This window comes from Oxyura jamaicensis, chromosome 21, assembly GCF_011077185.1.
Source record: "Oxyura jamaicensis isolate SHBP4307 breed ruddy duck chromosome 21, BPBGC_Ojam_1.0, whole genome shotgun sequence".
Lineage (NCBI taxonomy): Eukaryota > Metazoa > Chordata > Aves > Anseriformes > Anatidae > Oxyura > Oxyura jamaicensis.
The window spans coordinates 4,780,092-4,803,988 of record NC_048913.1 but is presented as its reverse complement, the minus strand read 5'-3'; the positions used below and the strand labels follow the sequence as shown (position 1 = coordinate 4,803,988).

Below are 23,897 nucleotides of genomic sequence, written 5' to 3'. Positions count from 1 at the left end.
ACTGCTAAAACGTTCACGATGCTTCAATTATGGCTACTGCCTGCAGTGTCACCCAGGTGTTCCGTGGTATCCCTTACACTTTACAACACAGTCTGCAAGGACTTGCTTTAAGTTGAAGCCTATCTTTTGTTAATCATAGGGATATTCCACTGATAACTGTTAAGTAGCTGTCTCAATTAATACAGGAAACAGCTCGCAGCACAAAATTTAACACCTGATAGGTTCTGTGAAATAAAGGTGCAAGTACCCAGGTGAAGTTTCAGTAATCTAAAGATGATGGCTTTGAAAGAAAAGGCTATCAAGTAAATACAGAAAATTTTGCATGCTCCCACAGGTATTTTTAATTGGGCCAGGGAGGAGGAAGCAAAAAAGCAGGGAGGTTTGGTGAAGATGGCAGCTAAGCCATCAGTCTTAAGCTAGGAACAAAGCTTGCATAAATTAGGAACTGCAGCTGGACAGAGAATTGCTTGGTGACAGGAATACCAGTCTTTACACCCTTGATTTGTATTGAATTTTCTCCATGACCCATCCCACCCTACACCCTTGCACAGAAAGCAAACACAGCTCACTGTGTACAGTACTGTGTGCAGGTGAACACCCATGAATCAATCTTTAAGAACCAAGCTTCTGCCTGTTACAAATAAACAATCAGAGAAAAAAGCCCTTTACCTCCCTGGAATCTTGCGTAGTGTTACTGTGCTCACTGTCTGCCACTCTCCTCTTTAGCAGTTACTGAAAATGCAGGCTTCTCTATCTCTATTCCTATGTGTTTATGCACTATAATACAATAAGAATATTAGCACATTAAAATGTATTCTATGAAACACTGCACAAAGACATTTTAGCCAGCAGCAGAGTAAAGAAAATATCTCAATACATTTATAAGCAGGTTTATTTAGCTCTCTTATATGATATATGAAATATATCCACAAGTTATTACAAAAGTGTGCAAACACAAGTTCTAGCACAGTACAGTAAAAAGGGGTGCTCAAGGAGGAATATGAGAGATCTACAGTATTTTGTCTTCAGAAGGAAATATTTCCATTAGACATTGTAGGCAGAAGACGACACATTTCCTCCATGGCCTGTCCAGTTAGTATGGATAAATACACCTGGCTTCGATAATAATTCATATGTATGTGCACCAAAGTAATCACGCTGAGCCTAGAAAAAGAACAAACACAAAGTAAAGACACGTGAGTATCACAGTCATATGAGTAATAGAAATTGCACTGATTGGGACTTGAGAATATGAATTCAAGAAATAAGATCCAACTCTGATATTGTAACATTCAACAATTCAACAAATTTAATATACAAATGTAACAAAGGTGATAGCATTGGGTGCAATCTCTCTCCTGGCTGTGTGAGAATTGGTTTATGGCACACCAGCTAAAGGATCCATTTTTTTAAACAGTATCATTACCTCTAGTTCACAGGTAGAATACTAACACATGCTGGGCACTCTCATATCACTACCTCTGATGTTCTGTGACCAGACATTTCATAGTGTTTTTCTATCTTGAATTTCAGGTTTCAAAGAATTATACTAGGCAATCTATGCCTACATTTTTATAACAGTGGAGTAGGAGGTACTACCATCACAGTCCTTAGATCAGTATTTAAATAGCCACATGATGATATTTCAGTAGATAGATGATATACCTACCACACTATTTCAGGCACCTACCTGAACCAGGTTAGCTGGTAGCATTTCATGTCTGTATCCATCATAAAAAGAAAGTGCTGTAGTGAAGCAGGGCATAGGAATACCAATCTGGACTCCAGTACTGATTACACGTCTCCAGGAGTCCTGAAGGAGGGGAGAGAATATTAACAAAAAACCAGCTTATCCGTGCTTGCTCAAATGTATATGCAGGCACACAAACTATTCTAGTATAATAGCACCTGCTATTTCACATTATATAAAATCTACATCTCAGCAAATGCAGTGGTAGATTCCTGATTTTACATAAAGAAGGTTGATCCAAAATAACAGCAAGTAAGACAGAGTTAGCAAACAGGAAAATAAAAGTGTAGGTATATATTTTACATGCAGTCAAACAACTCAAGCAATGATGCTGTTCTTTTGCATAAATATCATCTGTGCATCCCAAAAGCATGAACACAGTTGCAAAAATACTGAACAAACATTGAGGCATTTTCAGGACATGTAATCGAGCACACACAGTACAACAACCCGCACAAGGGCATAAGAGGTCAGCACATTGCTTCATACAGACACGTAGATAATCGTTATTTCATCTGTATATCTGATTTAGTAACCTGCATGGAATATTCAGATTCAATCAAAAAGAAATATTAATGATAACATATGACTGCTTTGTTTGCCAGAAAATCTGGTTTTAGTTCTGCCTGTCATCTCCTGTCCAATCAGAACACTATTTGGACAGACCTAAATCTAATGAATTGGGTCTGGAACACTGTTATTTTGGTGCTACTGCAAGCAACAGTAACAGATTAGAGCTTTATACTTTGTACCACTGAAATCCAAGTGCATAGTAAGAACAAGATATGTAGCAGAGAAGAGAATGTTCATACAGGCTAGACATTCTTTTCCTGACACTGTGATTCTACTGAATTGTTATATTCTGGCTTAAGGCTCTCCTGTAATGGTAAAATGGAAACCTTTAGTTTCTTTTGGCTAGTGTTAAAGAGAAGAACCACAACACAAGGACTATATGTTAATTTGGTTCTGTATCATCTTGATATTCACAGCATAAATATACATTGCAACTTTATGTAAGACTTTGGTTTGCAGCTTGACGTATCTGAATGATGACTAATAAAGTGATGCAAAAGGTTTTCTTTGTTTAGAACTAACATTTTCAACTTTTTGGTGAATCAGAAGCAAGAGGCATTTGTACGTATTTTTGAAGGACAGGTCACTAACCCTGGTGTCTGGCAAAATTTTAATTTGGATCTCAGTATAGCCTACTTCATCACAGTAACTTGCTTGTGCAATTTCAACCAGCTCCAATCATACAGTTTACTTCCCATCAAATTATTGTAAGACTGGTATGCTCTATTAAAAAAGAATACCTTGAAACCATAATGATTAATTCCTGCTCACGTGTGTACAGATGCACAAACACAGTCGTAAATAGCTTAAGGGTTGGTTAGAGATCTTTGGGATTAAGGATGCTATTTCAGTAGGTTTTAAATATGTTCTTTTTACCTTTTCATTTTTCAGTGTAAATAAACCTGTGAAGGAAACAAGCTGAAGAAGTTATACTGCTGGTTTTATGCTTTTTCTTCCTTGGAAACTCACCTGACATTTTTCAACAGCTGTCTTAAAGAAATCATCCAACAGCAAATTCTGGAGCTCAGGGTTTCGATCAAAAGCATCTTTGATTTTTCCCAGGAACACACTAGGCAGAAAATGTAAAGCAGGAATCAAATTTCATATCTTTCTACAGTGGCCCAGAATCCAAAAATTACAGTGCCAAGATTTGACTCAGCCAGACTGATTCCAAGCGTCAGGAAAGATGAAAACAAAACAAAGATCAACAGTGGCTAAGCCACCAGAAAATTGGTGTCATCTGGTAATCTCTAATGCTGACTAGAGAAACCTGGTGTCTTACCAGCTGATTAACTCCATGGATTTCCCAAGAAGATCTCGGGCTTCTCAGTTTAGCACTGCATAAAGAAAATTGCCTTCTCTTCTCCCTTCAGTAACTAAATTACAATTCATCCCAATTACCTTCTGATGATGCAGCCTCCCCTCCACATCAATGCAATGCCACCATAATTCAGCGTCCAACCAAATTCTTTGGCTGCTTGCCTCAGCAGCATGAAGCCTTGGGCATACGAGATAATCTTGGATGCATACAGGGCCTGAAAAAAAAAAATCATATTCAAAGAGAACTTCCACAAAATTGAACAAGAACTTTATGATTGACATGCTCTATTTAGTCCACATTTTGCTCTGCGGACACTGCATCCAAAACTTGTTTTGATCTGCAGCTTGTTAAACTCAAGCACAATGACTCACCTTGCGTATGTCCTCCAGAAATGCTTTCTTGTCCCCACTAAATTGAGTCACTTTAGGCCCTTTCAGCAGCTTACTGGCCTGTACTCTCTCATCCTTGAGGGAAGAGAGGCACCGTGCAAACACAGCTTCACCTTTACACAGGGAAGGAAAGGGCAGACAATTAGCAAGATCAGCAACACAAAAGGCCTACTTGAGATACCTGTCTTAATGCACAGTCGAAGTGCCACTGTATGATGACACTCAGACAAATGAGAAGTGTACGAATTAATTATTTCAGCTGTGTTACTGAGGGACCAAAATGCCAGCCACAACCACTGGGTAAATACTGTCTGATCCAGCTTTGAAATGATAAAGGAAAAAAAAAAAGATTCCCACATGAAAATTTAACGTCAGAAATCATCACCAGCTCTTAGGTTTTAGCTGTTTTAATACTTCTCCCTAACCACAGAAAGCATATAGTCTTGCACAGCAGCGCAAGGCTTGTTGACTTCACTAATTCTTGTAACATAGCTTGAAGATAAAAAGCTGTTGCATAAATGCCAGCTCACATCAAAACACTAAATGTGCTTTGAAATACACTCACACAAAATAACCGTAACTAGAATTGAGAGTAAATCAGCAGGTTTGAACAAAGAAGCTAACTTATATGAGGAAATAAACTTAACAAATTTGGTAGGCCCACAACACTAGTTTCCAGAAACCCACAAGACAGTTTTATAACATCATTAAGCAGGTTATTAAACATCAGTCGCCAGGGCTAAGGAGTTATCCTAGCTGTATCTTCAGCTGCTAAAGAATAAGCCTGAACACCAATCTCTTGATCTGATTCCTAATCATGCTGCTTTAAGTTGTACTTATTTGCAATTAAAAACAGTGTTGGCAAATGAAAAAAAAAAAAAATCTTTTCCAGTGCCTGATAGAAGGAAAGTAATTAAGGCTTTTATAGCTTTTATACTGAACTTTCCTTCTTCCTTTTAAGTGAGCTGTACATTACAAAAAAAAAAAAAAAAAAAAAAAAAAAGGTGAATATGTCATGAGTCACATTTTCACAGGATTCTGGACCCTCCCAGCATTAACAGACCGTATCAAAATCAGAGCTGGCTCCTCTCCATTTCTGCAAAAACTTCCTTCTGCAGCTGGGCAGAAGGAGTGGGGGAATCAGGAAAAAGCAGAGGCAGCATGACGCTGCTTTTACAAGAAGTCTGCGAGTCATGTTTATGCAATAAAACCACACGCACAGCAACTGCCCTAAGAATGGCCATGTTTGCACAAGGGCTATTACACATACTTCCTTATCTACTGGTAATTACCTAACAGTGCTAACCTGGCATTGCAGAGGACTCATCAAGGAGTGTCTCCTCCACCCTTAATCTTTGCAGGAACCCTAAACTGGGGAATACTAATAGCACAAGTGAAAATCTTTGTTTTTCAAGCCTACAACTGAAAGACTATAGCTGTAGTAGAATACTAAAACCATCTACAAAGCTCGTTTTGTAAAAATTTATTGCTGCAATGCAGCCACATTTCTGTCATAGCTATCATTGCAGTTACTCTCTTTAGCATACTGAATACAGGTTACCTTGTCTTGTAATACAGCAGGACTTGGGAAAAGGAGGTCAAGAAATCATGAACAATAAAGCCAGTTCGAGAGCAAAGAATCTTTTGAGTTATTATCTTACTTACTCAAAGGGAAAGTCCACATTGGACCTGTGCTAAGAGCACTCTAAACATGTTGCAAATGTATTCCAACTCAGGTGTCACAGTTCTGAGGCCAGGCTGGATAAAAGGGCAGGTAACTACTAGGTATGGATGTGGACAGGTAAATTCTCACACACTTTAGGGATACAATGTAAAGTAATTACAAAATACATTCCTATCATCTTAGTTTGGCTTTCAACGAGTGTCTGTTTTAGCCACAAAACAAAAACCAGCATCATTCCACTGCATATAAACAAACACCACAACCAACTGCCATGATGGAAAAACAGCAGTCACCATCACAGGGAAGCAGTTTGCCACTGTTCGTAAAAATATGTCTGTGCTCCTCAACCCATAACATGGTCCAGCCGTTGTGTTTTTGTCTAGTTATAGTGAAACACAGAAAGGAGAAGGAAATGCTTAAATATCTGAAAAAACAAGTACCTATCGAGCAGCGTGCAAGCAACAAGGTTTGGTGTTTCCCTCCCTGCCTTTTTAAACAAACAAACAAAACACTTTCAAGGCTTTGATGGGATTGGGAGCAGGAGATGAAGCAGAGAATGACTGAGAGGAATGCTGCCTCAATCCAGCATGATGCTGAGTTACATTCACCTGTCACTAAGTAATCACCAGCACTGCGAAGACACCATGTACAACGGTGCAGTAACAGTACTACAGGCATTTGAGAAACCAGGTAAAAACGAGCTCAGCAAAGAAGAACAGAGTTAACAGCAGTCAAGCCCAGAAAGACTGCAACAGCTACATCTGGAACAGGCTCTTCTGTGAGCCAAGCCCTAGTGTGGGCTCATTTCTGAGATCACTGTGAGTTACCATGCTCCTTAGTGTGATGTGCTGTGTGCAGGTAGGAAAGACAAGGCTGGATCAAAGAACCGGTTACCTATGAGTGTGACGGGGACTCCGTACTCCAGGGCAGAAATTGCTGTCCACTTCCCTGTGCCCTTTTGTCCTGCACTGTCCTTGATCTTTGGGAGGAGGTATTTGCCATCGCTGTCTTTGAATTTGAGAATATTGGCAGTGATTTCAATCAGGAAAGAGTCCAGCTCAGTCTTATTCCATTCCTGAAATACCTAGAAGAGAAGACAAAGTATATGTAGACATACATACATGTGCACCAATTTACTACTAATTACCTAATACAGATACATACAGATACAGAGGTATGCTTAGAGAAGGGGTTCATATTATCTCAGTTACTGGTTATTGGGACCTTGCCACAGCTACCAATGATTTCTGCACCACTGAACCAGCACTGCTCAGACACCCTGCGCTGGAAGGACACCCCAGAAACAGAGCTGCAGGGCATCCATTTCCAAATGGAAAGGCAGAAGCAGAGCTGGTCCTGTCAGCTATCACCACAGGCGCTGAGGGCTGGAAGCAGAACTGGCCTTTCAAGATACAACACACTTATCAACTTGCTTCAAGCAAGATTTGCCTGGTTGATTATAAAGTTCAATCTTTTACCAGCTTTTTTTCTAGCACGAGGTTGCTTTCTGGGGAGAAATCAGCTGTAGAATGGGAGAGTTCAGATAATTTCTATAAACATTGAGGTGTAAGTGCTGGCTGCTCATTATGAAGCTCACCTACCCTTGGCACAAAGCGTGTCAGAAATATTCATTTCACTTAATTACAGCAGCTTTAAGCTGCCCCTATCAACAGCAGACACGAAGCCTCAAGGGAAGACACTAAAAACTACAAATCACCTTCGACATCTCATCATGCTCCATGCCCACCACATCTTTCATCAGGTGGTAGGCCTCACAGATCAGCTGCATGTCTCCATATTCAATCCCATTGTGCACCATCTTCACAAAGTGTCCAGCACCCTCATCTCCTACCTGTCAGGAAATATTAAAAAAAAAAAAAAGCCATCAGCAACACTGCTGTCACCACATCAATTGTTTAATACCTACCTATGGATTCCTTTTGCCTAAGAAAGCTTTATCAGCCAGGTACTAACTGAAAATGCTATGAGCCTAATCACTTTAATTCACTTTGCTTCCCCACCTCATGACCCAGCCATAAAACTTTGTTCTTCCACTGTATTGGATAAGTTATCAGAGTTTGGTTCAGAGTAAATCTGAGTTAAATGCAGTCAGCCAGAAAAATCAATGTAGAACAGTGGCTAGCTTTATTAGCATTTTATGCATTAGCTTCAGCAACCAAGCTGCCTACACAAGGTAAGGTCAGTATCAAATAAATATTTACCCAGTCACAACAAGGTTCCCCAGATCCCACTTTAGCAGCAATGCTTTGGAATATGGTCTTGATATGGGGCCTGTGGGGAGAAATAATATGGCTCAACAGATAAGCAGAGGACAAACACCACAAGAGAAAATCCATCAGTACGATGCATCCTTCTGGGAGGATGGGGCAGGGCATGCTGGCAGGCCGACATACACAACACACAGCAATGTCAAAAAGTATGCTTTTCCCAGAACTAGACACTGCAAGAAACGGGGACAGCCCATGTCATACACTTAAAGCACTGTGCAGACAAGGTTAGTGTACCTAAAAGAGTCCAAATATCACTTTCTCCATTTTACAGGTGGGGAAACCAAGGCAGGTTATGACACAGGCTCATACTCGGAGAGGATCAGTGGCAGAGCTGAAGCAAAGCCAAATTCTGCTCAATAGCTACAAGAAAAATCCAGGGTGATCTGGAGGAGGAGAGGAAGGAGGGAATAAGCTCCATGAATGCGTCAGGATACAATAATTTGCATTACTTCAGTAACTAGGAGCTTCTGTGACAAGCAGGCTCCCCATCACATGGTAAATTTCCAAGCCAGCAAGAGAGCATTACAGAACGCCAAGTCTGAAGCAAGCTAAAGTGACCACTGGGAAAGGAGCATGGGTGGCACATGGGCTGCAGGTGCAATGAAATAGAGGGGGGCAAAGTTCAGGCAAGGGTGGCAAATAGAAGCTGTCTTCATAGAGCTTTTAATAGCAAAAAGAAGACCAGGTAGCAGGGATAACTTATGTTGTCACTGGCTTTCTGCCATCAAATTTGAACGGGCTGCTACTGGTGTGAAATGCTAAAACAAAGGGGCAGGGCCTTGAGATTCTAAAGCACAGGTCAAGTCTGGAAAACCCCTTTTATTTCTACCTTCGCAGAGAGAATGGGCAATCAGGGATAAAGTCAAATACGAACATCACTGTTAAGTTAACTTAGGTACAAAACAGTAGGGTAGGGAGGCAGAAATTTGAAAAAAAAAACGTGCAGTGAAGCCTCACTTAATAATGCTTTCCTAGTGCACAGGGCCCCGAAAGAAAAATCATAATAAAGAAATGGTACTTTTTTTTTTTTTTTCATTAGTTTAAGCAAAATTCCTTTCTCCTCTTCCACGCATTTCCACCTCTAGATTTCTGTAGGTATTACTTTTGCCTGTGATTCCCTGAAAGAAAAACCTGACCTAGTTTTTCCTGCTATGAAAATCCGCACTGGCAGATGACCCCAGATATGTTGAGAAATCTTGAGCCTTGAGGAAGTAAGATGGCAACATATCTTGTTCTCTCCACACCCATGTCCCTCCTCCTTTCCTCCCTCAGCTTTTAACACGAACAGAAGACGATTATTGCAGAGCAGTCTGAAGAATATACAAGCTCATGCTTACCAGGCTTCTTTGGCTCCTCCTGGCATGAGTGAGGGACCATATCGGGCACCCTCCTCTCCACCACTCACACCACTTCCGACGAATAAGATGCCCTTTTTCATCAGCTCCTTACAACGTCTCTGGAACAAAAGGAGGAGCAACATTAATTGATTTCTTTTAATGCCAGAGCCTTACAAACAAAGGTTAGCAAATCAGACCTAAATTAGGTTTTCAACTCTGCTTTGAACATGCTAGCAGACAACTTCAGAGAAAGCTTGTACGACAAAGTGAACGTTAGGAAACTTCCTGTTGCTTTGACATGGATCCTTGCAAAAGAGACGTGCGGAGAGAACAAATTCCTTGTAACCACCAGAGAAAAGAGCACCGTATCAAGGCTGGAAAAGGCTCGCAATTAAGTGCCAGGTGATACATGCTGTGTGCAAAGACGTGGGGGAGGCAGATTAGGCCCAAGTTGCTCAGTTCATTATGCAGCAAAGGCACAATTCTGGACAACTACATGGGAAGCTAATTCCTCTTGAGTGGGAGAGAAACACAGGCTGAGATCTGTAAGCGGAGCTGCAAGCTCTCCAAGTATTAAACCTATTTTAATACCTGTTTTTAACTCTGGCTTGGCCAAGTCACTTATTGAAAAACAGGAACACGAAAGCAGAAGGGCTAATACCAGTATCCCCTCTAAGATTCAGAAGCACCAATTTGTGTGCAACGCTTTCATGTAATCATCCCAGACAGGCTAACGTAACTTCAACAGTTACAGCCTGCTCATATGTAGGCCTTTAAAAAAAAAAAAAAAAAAAAAAAAAAAGAGCATTCAACAACCAGATCATTGCTGCTTTCATTACCAAGACAGCCAAACCAGCAGTTCTGTCTTACTGGATCTTCCCACAGCCATGCAGAAAAGAGCAGTAACAATACAAATAACAATCACAAATGCAATACTGTCCGTACTACTTCAGAACCTGTATTTCAGGACCTTGTCAGCTCCTAGCACACAAGACCAATTCAATAAATATCCTTAGTTTTTCAATTATTCGTGAAAGCTCCTTAAGACTGTAACAAGACATTTTTTAAGAGCTTTCACTCTTTAGAAGATGTCAATGAAAACATTCCTTGATAATTTGGGAAACTTAAAATAAGAAATATATTTGCAGAACAGCCCCTAATTACTCTAACAACTGATTTTTAATACACTGCATGATCTAGTTTTGCAGATTGGCCTTTCCCGAGGGGAGAAGACTGACTGTTCTCATGATCAAGGATAAAGTATTTTATTCATCCACTTTGGGCAGGAAGCAGGCTTACCGTGGTATCTCTGTACTCAGAATTGCCACCATCAATTATGATGTCTCCAGTCTCCAGCAAAGGCACCTGCCAAAAATAAATCAGCATTTTTATTTTTTTTTTGCCTAGACTCAAAAATTTATTACTGACAAATAATTGAAATCTTCCAGAGGAAGCTTCCCCAAGAAACAGAGGGAAGTCACGCTTAGAAAGAAGGTTTGCCTCACCAGTTTATTGATGAAATCATCCACCGCACTTCCAGCCTTCACCAGCAGGATGATGCGCCGGGGCTTCTTCAGCTTCGAGACCATCTCCTCCAGGCTGTGAGCGCCGATCACTTTGGTTCCTTTGGCCTCGTTCGCCAGAAAGTCATCCACTTTGGAAACCGTCCTGTTAAAAGCACAGACCTGGAGGAACACGTTAATAACGCGTCAATAAAAGTGCATTAAGAAAAGCTGCCAGCCGAACAGTTACTTTAGCTCAGGCTACAGATTGCACAAGGAAGGCCTGGTGTTGTGTGCTCTCCCGTTTCCACCCGAAGGCACCGAGCCTCCAACTTGCAGCAAGTCTTTGCAAGCACCTCAGGAACCCATCGCTAAGAGCCAAGCCTAAAGCACGCTTCAGTAGAAAGCCGTGCCGATGTGTAAGGCACGCATCGGGTGCTGGCTCAGCACGGGCACGCAGGGCTGCTTTTTGCTGGAAACGGGACAAAAGACGGCCGGGGTGACAGCTACGAGGCAGAACCAGCACCCGGCGGGCTACCACAGGGGAAATAAGGGCTGTGCGCCGGCTGCTGCCAGGCAGCGCTTCCTTCGGCTCACCACGAAGCCGTGGTCGTTCATGTTCAGGATCAGGTTCTGGCCCATCACGGCCAGGCCGATCAGGGCGATGTCGGCTCTGTGGAGGGGAAGAAGGAGAAACGTCAGGGAGTCGCCGCCAGCAGCGCCCACCGGGAGCACCCACGCCCTGACCCGGCCAGCCCGGCGCCCCCTGCCCCCACAGCCCCCTCAGGACCCCCTCCGGCCCCCCCACCCCCCCCCCCGGACCCGGGGCCCCCCCGTCCCCCCCCGCCCCCCCCCCGCCCTCACTCGGCCATGGCGGCGGCGGCGGCGGCGGCGGCGCTCGGGGCTCGGTGCGCGGCTCCCCCCTCCCGCCTCGCTCCCTCAGCGGCACCGAGGGGGCGGGGCGAGGGCAGAGCGCGCCCATTGGGTCCCGGCGCCGAGCCCCACCCCACTGCCCATGGGCTGAGGGCTCGGGAGGGTGGGCGGCGCCCCGCCCCTTAAAGGGCCAGGCGTGTCGCCCTTAAAGGGCCAGTCCCCCCCTTAAAGGGCCAGTCCCCCCCTTAAAGGGCCAGAAGACCTCTGGGAGGGGTCTACTAAACCGCGGTTTAGAAGGGCACAGAGGGGCCCGAGGTGCAGGGGAAGGCCAGGCTGGCTGCCACCAGCCACTAAGAGGGGTCCCCTAGGGCAAAACCCATGCCAGGGATGCAGTAGATTTACTGCTTGGGCCAGGCCCTGTTGAAACACGTTTGCACAGCAAACACCGACCCCAGGGGCGTGGGGGAGGCTGGGGGCTGTGCCCTCTCTCTCCTCTCATTAAGGAGCAGTAATTATCTAACTGCTGTTGGGAAATCAGCCCCAGCTGCAGCACCGAACAGTATCCAGGAACAGCCCTACCCCCACCAGCGCCACAGCATGAGGACTGGGCGTACACAGCAAATCTGTGTTTTAAACACAAGGCTGACCTCCCAGAAAGGACCTCCCAGGGCAGCAACCCTTACTTAGGTGGGGACACTGAGTGAAAAAACAGGCATCCATCAGTGGAAGAGCGAGCTGCTTCCCTCCGGCAGGGGAACCAGAAAAAGCCCATAGGCTTCTTACGTGGCTGGCTCACAACCCAGGCAGTCAGCAAGAGGAAAGCAAAACATCCACAAGGGCTTTTCAGAGGCAGACCAGATGTTGGCAGCAGCCTGGTGAAAGCATTTTGCCATCATGAGGCTGTTTTATACTGCTGCAGTTAGCCCAGAGGTGGTGGCCCATTCCTGCAGGGCTCAGACGCTTGGGGAAGGCCGTGTCCAGTCTCCTCCCTGGGGCTAGAAAGACACACAGGGCTTCCCTGGCACATTGTGGTTGTCCCCAGAGCTGGGACCTCACAAGGGTGGCTTGATTTCACACATTTCCTGTCATTCTTAGCAGTCACCTCCAGATAAGTGAGTTCAGCATTGGCAGCACTAGGACAACCTTATTTTATCTGTCAATCAAAAAACATTTTTGAAAGCATCTAAAAGCTACTTGGAAATGCTGCAGAACATATCCCAGGGAAGAGGATGACGAAGGATAAGGAGAACCTCTCACTCTTCTCAAGAACAGCTCAGAGCAATCTCTTTCCACAAAAGCCTAAGTTTGCTCAGGACAGATTTTTCAAACAATACAAGAAACTAGTAATGAAATCCTAATAAAGGAGCACACGTCATACCTGCTAATGCACTTGGTTGTACCTTTATTGTTTCACCTCGTTCACTAACAGCTCAGTGGTGCAAGGTTACCATACACAGTTAGATAATATCTGCATTGCACACCTAAGGCTATACAGCAAATGGATCAGAATTAGTACAAATACATGAACTATATTTACATTTTGTATACTCAAGCTCCAAACATCAGATATTTACAAAATAAAATATGAAAATGAAAATCTGAAATTAATGTACAGTGTTGCTGATGCACTCCTTCGCTGGGATGAAATCAGTTTGCAAAGACATTTGTTCAAGAAGGCCACTTATACAGTGTATACCTTGTATACCTTGTGTACAGAGAGGTTAAACAGGGAAATGGGAACTGCAAGAAGAAAAAGGATGTGTTTCAGTGCAACAGCATGTCTAATGTCCAAAGTCAAGAACGTTAATCAACTGCACGTGAAGTATGAACAAGCAGAGTGGAAAATTAAGAACTGATCCTGGGAAGCGCTGATCGTCCAGGACTCCCTCTGCTTCTACTCCTTGGATTCAGCATGAGCAAGAGGTAGCTCAGTACTGCTCAGGATCAGGCCATAACTTGGCAACATTAAGAATTCAAGAGTTTTGACCTCCACACCCTCAGTTTTCTGAATACACGTCTGCTCCTGTTAATTTAAAAACTGTTCCAATTGACATTGGACACAACCATCTGGTTAGTGTTGGACTAGTTTAGATTTCAAATACTTAGAACGCATAAATGGCCTTCTGAACAAAAAAATCTCAGTCCTGTTCTTGAACGCCTGATGTTTTTAAACAAGGAAGCACAAAATTAATACATTCCTGCTACATACAGTATAGTTCAGACCACACATTGGGGTTATTAACCACAATGGAGAGATGCAACGCGCACGTTGGAGACCCATTTTGAAGTACATTCAGCAAACCGTTCCAGAGCAGCATTAGTATCCTTCCTTCGAGCAGCAGGTTAACAACTGCATGTTCAACAAAAACACCACCACAGTATAAACTAACACAAACTGAGGCTGTGTAAGTGTACCAGAAAGATGCAGAGGCAGTATTAGTTGATGGGAGAGTACCAAGGGGTGTTATTCCAAAGCTAATCCTCTTTCTTATCTAAGGTGCAATTAATTACAGATGTATAAATATACAATACATTACATAAAATTAAATCCCTGTAAATTAGATAACAAGCAGCAAAAGGTAAAGTCTTTGCTTTGAAATACCTTGCTAATCAGTAATAAGGACTATTACACACTGGCAAGAAAAAAAACATCTCAGTGCTTTGGAAATAATATTACCTTCCCTTCTGCATCCCACAATATAGGAATCTTCTTTTAAAAAGTACTTAAAGTGCATTTCTAAAATACAGTATAGGAGGTTTAGTTTAGTTTTAAAAATATCCAGGAAGCTCCATCAAACATCACAGGGTTTTCATTGGACCGAAAGATAATTTTCTTCTCCCATTCACTGATGAACATAGAAAAACCCAAACTGGCACAGCTTCACTCTCAACTCTCTCTAAGAAATGCCTATCAGGTTTGCTATGAGTGTTTATGCTCAATGGGCTGGCAGGCCCACAGCACGATGCTTTGCCTCTAGTGGCTGGTCCCGAGAGCTGTCTGACTCCAGGACATCATAAGCATAACCAAGAGAGGGTTCTTTCATGTCAACAAGAAGGCAGCTTAGCATATTTTCCCTTCTAAACAAACAAATTTAACTTGTCAGGCTAAATAAAAAAAGCTTTGAAGTGAATGGAAATCCATGTATTTTTTTTTTGGCTTTGTTATCCTCTAGAAGAAAATTTGGATTTCAGTCACCCAGTTTTAAGTAGGGAAACCATTGTCTCAGTACATACTGAAAAACCATGTGCCTTTATGTCAGACACAGTAATAGTAATGCCCACTTGAACTTCACGTGAAAATTGATTTTGTCATAGATTATGCAGCTTTAAGAGATACCGATGTTTAAAAATAGCATCTTGTTCTTCTGATGACCTGTTATCCATACAGACATCAAGCCATCAGAAGCTGCTTGGAGTCTTTAGATATAAGACACTTATGCAACACAGCTGTACCAAGTCCAGCTCTGTATAAAATAAGCATCCGTCTCTTCCTGTTTTCAAAGGAAGATCCCTTAATCGTGTTTCTATCTAATGCTTATTTCTCCATGGTTCATTTTCTGGTTTATCCAAAGCAAAGACTTAGCAAACTAGCTTTCTTCTAGTAAAAAAAAAAGATAAAAATTAAAATTTTTATCTCTCAGTGCGTTACATAATACCACCACTTAAATTGCTCGCCCTCCTCAGACTGGTTCCACTTTTATCGTATACAGTGGTGGTGGTGGCAGCAACAATTTAGTGCTTAAAATTAACCTAATTCATTCTTAATACATCTTGAGATCGGCTTAGCTCCAGCCTGGGGAGCCCACTCCCAGCTCTAGTGGTCTTACTTATCCACACACTGGGAGTGCATAGCGCCCATTGCATAACAAAGAACTATCATCACTGTATTAAGAGTCACATACCATTAAACAAGACAAAAACAGAAGGAAAAAAACAACTATGATGCTCCTGGGTCCCCAGGACATACACTCACTCTGGGTTCCAGTTCTGAAATAAATCTGAGGTCCATAGGAGACAAGATGAGCACATGATTTAGCTTGAGTACTATCTTGAAATACATAAGGATATGTCCTAGCAAGTGTCAGACTCCATCTCCCTGCTCCTTTTTCCAACCATCCTTTTAGGAGGTCCCATTATGCATTGCACTTTATCAAATGAAAAACTCATAAAGCTAAAAAAAAAAGTGCTGAGCTGATGACAGTCCCACATTTACTTTTGGCCACAGAACTTCCAAGGCATAGCGAGACCTGCTGATGAGTGACCTGAATCAAAATGACCTTCCTGAGCTGGAGTCACAAAACTATTTTTTCCCCTAGATGTGCCTACTGTAATGGTGGAACAAAACCCTTTTATCTCTCCCCAAGAGACAGGAACCTCAGGATGAAATTCCTGCACGTTCCCCCAGGATCACAGCTAGCCCTATCAGTGCCCAAGGTAAGTCAAGAAAGTACAGCGTAGCAGTCTGAAACACAGTAAAAGAAAACAAAGAAAAGCCCCCAGCCTCCCTGAAAAACTAACTAAGAAAGATGAGCTCACTTCTCAGGAAGGAAACTCATTTTGCCTTCCTTTCTTACGGCAAGGAGCAAAGCTTTGCCCACAAGGAGAACTTCCATTGTAGGTCAAGAACTACCAGCACACAGCTGATCTCCAAGAAGCCAGATGTTACACCCCACTGACCAGGACCAGAATCTACTTGATCCGTCCTGCAGGAAGGATTATTTCTGAAATTAAAAGTACGTGGGGGGGGTTAGCTGATGAGAATTGCAGCAGGTAGATTAAGAGACATTCAACAGTTATTCCAAACGGAAGTGAAAGTGTCCTGCTGTTCCCTGAAGAATACTGCAAGTGCAAGGTCTAGAAAGCATTTTGTAGGCAGAGGGTACTTGCCCCATGGACAGACAGGATGTCAGCTGAATATTACAGGTAGGGGGTGCATGCATAAAGCAGGCATTTCAGAATAATGCCAAAAAACTGTTTCCTCACAAACCAATTACAAGTGGAAATCTCTTCCAGGAGAGGTGAGGACTGCCGCTACAGTAACCCCAAAGTCAGAGCTAAAAGCAGAAAGGGGAGATATTGCCCTCCTGTGGTGATCTCCTGAAAACGCTCCAGGGAATGACCACACTTTGTTCCTCACCTTCAACACTCTCCACCTGTGTCAAATCTGAGGCTGAGCACCTAAAATTTTAGACAATGTATCTAATATTTCAGTTTTATTTTATTTTATTTTATTTTTCCTCCAGTTCTGTCTGCTCAGCTCACAGACAAGTACTGTTGATGTCTCAGGGGAAGAGTTAGAGCCAAGCAATGCTCACCTGCACCCCCACTGCAAAAGTTTAAAGGTAGATCATTGCAGCCAGCCCCTCTTGATTTGTTCCCTACCTTTCTGGTTTATGTCTTAGTCTGTTGGATCTGGGGAACTCAAAAACTTGCACCAAGTCCAAAATCCAGTCTGCCCAGATAGATTTATCCAACATCAGCTTTCAACAGAGTTTAAATCGGAGGCTGGATCCAGAAAGCCTGAGGAGCTATTGCAGTTCCTGGTCGGGTATTGTCTACATAGAAGGGATAATCTTGCCCTGGCATTAGCACTTTGCCCTGAGGGAACCGATGACTATTGCCAAGTCACAAACTGAATGAAAAACCTGCAGCGCTCTGGACAGACAACAATGGACAGTGGGACAGACACCAAAAGGTCAGTTGGAATGGGAAAACAATTGTTATAAGATTTTTTTTCTTTTTTAGAGTCGTGCATAATCACTTTTTTTTTTCCTTTTCCCTTTTTGTTTGGCCACATGCTACCAGTAGGATTCTCTGCACAAGTGAAAAGAAACAAGGTAGTGTTAGAATATCTAGAAAATGTGATGGAGTTGGGAAGGTAGGGGATGTTAAGCCACAGGATTACATACAAGAGAAACTGTCAAGAATCACAAAGAGAAAATGAGAGGTAACACTTTATCTATCAGAAGGCGAGTTAGGGAGAACAGATGAGAACATTACATGGACTCAGTACTTCAGTTGGCCCGTGCGTCTTCGAGCCAGTTTTGACCTGCACAAGAAAAAAGTAAAAAAGCATTTGTTGAATTCTGGAAGTTTATTTTTCTTCCCTCCCCAGACCTTCTCCATCTTTTTTGCTATCCTTTCATATAGTCCTTGCTTACTTCTCATACTTAGAAAGTAAAACATATCAAGAGCTATAATCTGAAAGACATCTCATTCTTCTGCTGTGCTCCTTTGGAAGGATGAGTGGTTCTTTTAAGGACTGCTCTGTTAAGAAACACTTGACACTTCACAGTAAATAGCTTAGTTTCTAATTATTTCTTTTTACTGAAATTAAAAGCTACAGTAGTGAGACCTCTCCAGCAAGCAGGGGATGTCTGTGACTTGTATTAAAAGGGAAGGTTTCTGGAGAAGGTCAAAAAAAGGAAGGAAACAAGATTTTCTGCTTTAGCCCACAATAAAGAGAATGAAAAAGCAGTCCAGAACCGCCTGCATATAGGTATTAAGAAATGTTATAAATTTGTAAAATAGGAAAATTACAAGGAGCTTGAAAGACATTTTGTGGTTTCCAAATGTTTATTGCATGATGCAAACCACACATATCCAGACTGTATACACATGTTAAGAGTGTCACAAGCCAAAGCAACAGCCACTGCATCTCTTGAAATAAAGCACTCTTTTTTCCTTTTTCTGTGTTGCTCACCCCCTTGGCTCCCCTTAAGGCAAACCATTTTGTCAAAATTTTTCATAACAAGATTAAATTCTGTGACAAACTATCTGCTTACTTTATGACTTTCTCACTATCTTTATGCTCTGCAGCCTGTCTGCTCAGGAACTGCCTCTTACCTTATCGTGCCAGCGAGAAGTGGGTTGAAGGCGTATAACCAGTCATTCATGTCTTTGTCGTTGATGGCCTGGAGCAGGACCCCACGATGCTTTGTGCACACACCAAAGGTGTTGGGTGTCTGGAATATTGAGGAGAATTTAAAATAACTAAGTCTACAGTCACAGAAGTTGATGCATAATCCCTCCCTCAGGAAGAATGTGCTACGGCCAATCCCTAAAAACATCTAAGGGTCTTTCCATTAAGTTTCACTGGTCATTTCCAGAATGTTACTAGTCAGACAAATGGAACATCACCTCCACAATACAATTTTAATTCAAGCAAGAGTGCAGACTTCAAGGGTAGCTAAGATGGACAAGTCAAGTAAGTTTGATTCTTTGCAGAATGTTTGCATGTGGGTTTTTTAAAAACAAAACAATAAACAGGGTCATTGGAGCAATACTTGCTCGTTAAAAGCAAATACAATCCAGCACAGCAGTTAGTTTCAGTCTCCTGTAGAACTACATCCAAATCCTAAGAAACCCTGAACAAACTAGGCACACATTGTGGGCAGAGTCACCAGATAAATCTCCAGACAAATACATGTCCCTCAGACCAGAGATGACGCAGGATATTATGGATGCACTACTAACTTTAATGCTCCTGCTCTGCAGATAAACAAACAGTTGCTCTGAGACTCACCTTTACCATTGCCTGCTGATCCTCACTGTATTCCACCTGAGCTGTGGATAAGTTTATGATCCCTCTTTCCACAGGATCTTTGTCACTGTTGTAAATAAAAACATAGGGACGGCGGACCACCACAAAGTGCTTGGCCCAAGAGCTGGAGAGTGGTTCCTTGAAGTGGAGGTATCCTTTCTTTGAGACCACAGAGCTGGAAAAGACAAAAAAAACACAGATAAATATCAATACATTTTCCCCTAAAGAAGGCAGCTGCTGAGTACTCCTATTAGCTACAAAGCACTGTACAGAACTTGGTCCTTAATATGTTTTGTCTTGCAACAACATCAGCAAGCTGAATTTTGTCTTCAAAAACTATATAAAAGTCTCACAGGAAAAAGAAGCCACAGAGATCTCTACTTCGGTGACTTTTAACCATAGTTTTGATAGTAAAAACCATTACTTATAAGTAACTAGAAATCTTGTTCATGAAGTAGATGCAGGGAATGAGTGCTGCAGAGATCAAATACCAACACAACTCTCACCAGTCCAGCTTCCAGCCTACATCACTGACCACTGTGTAGTCCTGCTATCAACTGTTTAATTTACCTTCCTCAAATGGGGAAAGGAAACTACAACTCTCAGAAACCCTTGTGACAGCACTCAAGAAGCCATAATGACACTACAGTAGAAACATACCCTGGTCTGATTTCCTCAATATCAGGAACAAGATTTAGGAATTCATTCTTTCCAGCTCTGGCAAGATAGGAACTTTCTACTGCAGGAATTATCTGGAACTGTTCCATCTCATGACAGGGACTGGAGGCACGAGAATTTGCTTCTGGAGTCCTTTAAAAAAACAGGGAGAGAAAAATAAATTAGAACAAAAGAATTGAATGTGGCAACTGAATTTAAAGTGCACCTACAATCTGGACTGTTTTTTAAGTTTCATCCTCCAGTACAAGTTTTTGTATAATATTGGGAGCCATTTGTACAATATTAAATATCATTTCCCTCAAAATCTTTGAATAAAACTGGAGGCTCTGTTGTAAGGACATAAACACTAACTGCTACTTAGTTGTTTCCAAGTTACTTCTGTCATTTCTATTGCCAAATACAGTCAAAACACAGAAACATTTCTTACTATGGTTTGATATGGTACTTAGTACTCCTCTCAAGGATGTTAAACAGAGAAAGTACAAATTTTATCTTTCACTAAGTAGTTATTCCTAATCTCATCAAAAATATCTTCTATAGATACAGCTGAGAAAAATACAAACAAATGAAGAGATTATTTGCTAAACTGGTTTCTTCTGGATTGTTGTTTGTAGGTCTTTTAAACAGACACCTGAAAAAAACAACTGAGGGACTCTTGCTTGCTAAAGAAGCACTGGTCCCTAGAACAACACACGCAGGTTGTTCTTTCAGCACAAGGGATAAAAAACTGAGAAGTACAAAACAAGGGAAAAATCATTGTGTAGAGTTACTGGAAAAGATAAGGAGAAGGTCTATATAAACAAAATACTACTGAAAATAAAGAAAAAGAAGGGGAAAAATTCAGAAAACATTGCAAAGATAGCCTTAAATGCACTATGTGCACAAAGAATTATTTTTTCTATTCATTTCCTAAACTTACTTCTGATCAATTGAATTGCATCTTGAATCCACCAGCGAAGGACAGGTAGATGAAGGTGTGAGGGTAGCACTGCTGAAGCTTGACACTGATGGGTCCCGCCCAATGGGAGAAATATCAGACAACTACAAGGACAAATACAAACAAAATATTAGAGTTGGTTTTTTTTTGGTATTCAGTCCTGGCTAGAATGTGGCATTCCACATGCAGAAGGCTCAGATAACAGAAAAGGATTTTTATCTGTCATTTCCCTACTCAGTTGTACAATTTTTGCATACAACCATAATAAACCCATCTGTGGGTGAAAATACAATGGCACTTCTGTACACACAGCTTGTTATTAATGCCCTACACTCCTGATTATTCTATTCACACCTTGACTTCCTCAATAGAATATTAGATTATCTGGTTTGCCATTTAGTGTTACCTGCATTTACTGTCAATATTTTTAAGAGTTGATTTATCCTATTGCATAGGAAAAATGAATAATGTAATGTGAGAACCTCCAGTCTGCTGTTAAACCAGAAGCTACACCACTGTCCAAGTTCATACCATTTCTAATTCCTTCAACTTTGGAACCTGATGCTGAATAGCCAAATGTTTTCAACAGACTGAAATTAAAGATAATTAATGCAAAGTGTTTTGTCTCTTCATAGTATCAACAGATTCCATAAACTACAAATATACTGCTATTGTACTACAAATACAATGCATTGTATCAGATAAATTCTTTACCTTACAATCACTGATGCTGTTGTACACCTGGTTAAATTCCCGATTGAAAGTGTGAGTAAGAAGCTGCAGACACTGAGAGGAAAAGAAACAAAGAAAAGGATTTGACTTTAAGATTTTTAGGGAAATTACAACACAAGGCAATTAGCCAAACATACTTGGCAGCTCATGAAAGAATATTCAGATTCTAAACTGGTGTGAAAAAACAGAAGAGGGGAATAACGACTTCCCTTGATTAAATGTTAATTTACAGAACAACTAAGGAAGAGGGACGAGATACAGCCATAACCGTGCAGAGACAGTCACCTGCTCTGGCTGGTGAGAAGGGCTGATTTTGCTGTAGAGCTTATTAAAGTGAAACTCATGCAACACTGGGTATTTACCACTTCATGTGACAAGCTCATCATTAATCCATCATCAATTGGTAACTCAATTTAGACCCACGCTGTTTTTCTTATATTACCTTGGTGGCCAGCTCTTTCTCCCGATCCACCAGGCTCTCAATATCTGTGGAGTCATAGCCACTGCTCTCACTGGGCGTCACAGCACTCTCAAATGTTGTGGTTGAAATCTGGGAGGAAATGCTAGTGGAGGTGCTGAGGGTTCCACTGCTCAGACTGGGAGACAACGAGTCACTCAGAGACTTGGGGATGCTGTCACCGAGCTTCTCACGAAGCAGTAGGAAGTGCCGTGTTTTTTCCACCTAGTAAGGAAAGAAAGCAGTATCATCTGCTCCAGGGTGTTCCCTAGTTGACAAGCACTTAATTCTTAGGCAATCTCATAAGATTCATACAAGTAAACACTTGGTCCCAAGAAAAAAAGTCTCTAAAAAAGTCTCCTATAGCACTAGAAGTTAAATCTACTTTTGTTGAACACAGCGAGATTTCAAGCTGAAGATGCTATTCAGCAGCTAGCCACATCCTACCCTCTCTGTAGGAGAGCTTATTTAAATCTCAGCTCCCATTTGGGAACCTGTTCAGCTCAGAAGGTCAGACAGTAACCACACTAAACGCAACCTTAAATGTACAGTTGGCTTTTTGCTTTCACTTCCTGTAGCTACTTACCTCATGCAGCAGTTCCAGTTTCTCCAATTCCCACTGATGCTCTAGAATGAGACTGTCACCGCGGGGCCTCCAACCTGCCAGGTTCTCTTCTCCACGCACATATGCCACAGATGTATCTAGGACTTTCCTCCTCCTCCTCTGCATTCCTGAGCAGTCAAAAATAACAATGTAATTGTTAAAAATAGCCAGGAGAGAAACCAAGAAACACTTAGCAATTAGCAATCTGCAAAGAACCAACACTTCTGCTGTTTGGCTGGAAATATACAAGGCAATAAATTCTTTAACAGCAATCACACATCCTAAAGAGGTTTCATTTAGTTCAGCTTTGTTTCATTTGCATATTTTCTATTCTCTGCCATAGAACACAAATTCCTGTTCAGTCTCATTCAGTATAAGAGCTTTGATTTCTAGGTACTAGAGGAAAATATACTGATTCAATTTGAACTACATTCCTTCCAAGTTATCAAGCTAGCCTCAAATATCAGCAGTATCTAAAATGTGGTCTTCAAAAGACCACACAACAATTCTATGATTGCAAAACCAAGTCCCAGCTGTTTTAGTTACAATGAGCAATGTATTATGCCCCATAAGTCTAGGGCCCAAGAACATGCTAAGTTTCATATTACCGGGAATGTCAGGAAAATGAGAAGTTTTCTGCGAATCCTTGGTTCATCAATGATAAGCACAGACACAGGTCAAAAGTAAAAGCCTGCATAAGTTTTTATTTTTAAACGGAGTAGCAATGTATCTCAGTTTACAGCATCTTTAATGAATGCACACATGGCGACTGCTTACCTGGACTTCCTGTGTCTGCCATTTTGCATAAACTTAGTTCATAGATCCCAGTTACTCGATTGCTGCTCACAAGAAGCCAGAGGGGAAAATTAAAAGGAAAAAAAAATATCTTCAGAGATAAAGCACATTAGCTTTAGTTTTGTGGTCCCCCAATTAGAAGTACAGTTATTAGCAAGAACTACATCTGAATTCTAATCTTGACATAAAATAGTCACGCACTGCAAGATCTCTAAAAATTGCATTTCCCTCAAGGTGTTCTTTCCTCCATTAAAAGCTGCTGCTGCAGCAGCAGCTTTCAGCTTGGCATCAGGGTCAACTACATGCAGGTTTGAAAAACGGATCTCTAGTCCTAGCTGTTCAGAGATAAGGCCAAAAAAGGGGTCATTAAAGAGATAAACCACGAGTTTCACTGACATGCAAGCAAGACAAAACCACACTGGAGATCTATA

General features: G+C 41.8%; 2 protein-coding genes across 11 annotated transcripts in view; both read right to left on the bottom strand.

Annotated features, from left to right (window-relative positions):
* Positions 1-874: 874 nt before the first annotated feature.
* Positions 875-11,858, bottom strand: PGD (phosphogluconate dehydrogenase). Its single transcript, XM_035344660.1, has 13 exons — positions 11,712-11,858; positions 11,445-11,520; positions 10,851-11,030; positions 10,645-10,710; positions 9,346-9,464; positions 7,940-8,009; positions 7,435-7,569; positions 6,612-6,801; positions 4,016-4,146; positions 3,725-3,858; positions 3,293-3,392; positions 1,691-1,813; positions 875-1,164 (listed from the first exon to the last, which is right to left on the bottom strand). Exons 1-13 carry the CDS (start codon positions 11,717-11,719, stop codon positions 1,045-1,047), a joined length of 1,452 nt encoding a protein of 483 aa, XP_035200551.1. The 5' UTR covers positions 11,720-11,858; the 3' UTR covers positions 875-1,044.
* Positions 11,859-13,105: 1,247 nt separating this feature from the next.
* Positions 13,106-23,897, bottom strand: part of KIF1B (kinesin family member 1B) — a 94,978-nt gene continuing 84,186 nt past the window's right edge. For all 10 annotated transcript variants that reach the window (XM_035344644.1, XM_035344649.1, XM_035344648.1 and 7 more), the window contains 9 exons: positions 23,449-23,510; positions 22,654-22,799; positions 22,053-22,292; positions 21,593-21,664; positions 20,861-20,982; positions 19,924-20,073; positions 19,246-19,438; positions 18,567-18,685; positions 13,106-17,769 (listed from right to left, as the gene is read on the bottom strand). In XM_035344644.1, coding sequence (XP_035200535.1) covers positions 17,727-17,769; positions 18,567-18,685; positions 19,246-19,438; positions 19,924-20,073; positions 20,861-20,982; positions 21,593-21,664; positions 22,053-22,292; positions 22,654-22,799; positions 23,449-23,510 — 1,147 coding nt within the window. In that variant the 3' untranslated portion in view covers positions 13,106-17,726. The remainder of the gene's footprint in view (positions 17,770-18,566; positions 18,686-19,245; positions 19,439-19,923; positions 20,074-20,860; positions 20,983-21,592; positions 21,665-22,052; positions 22,293-22,653; positions 22,800-23,448; positions 23,511-23,897) is intronic.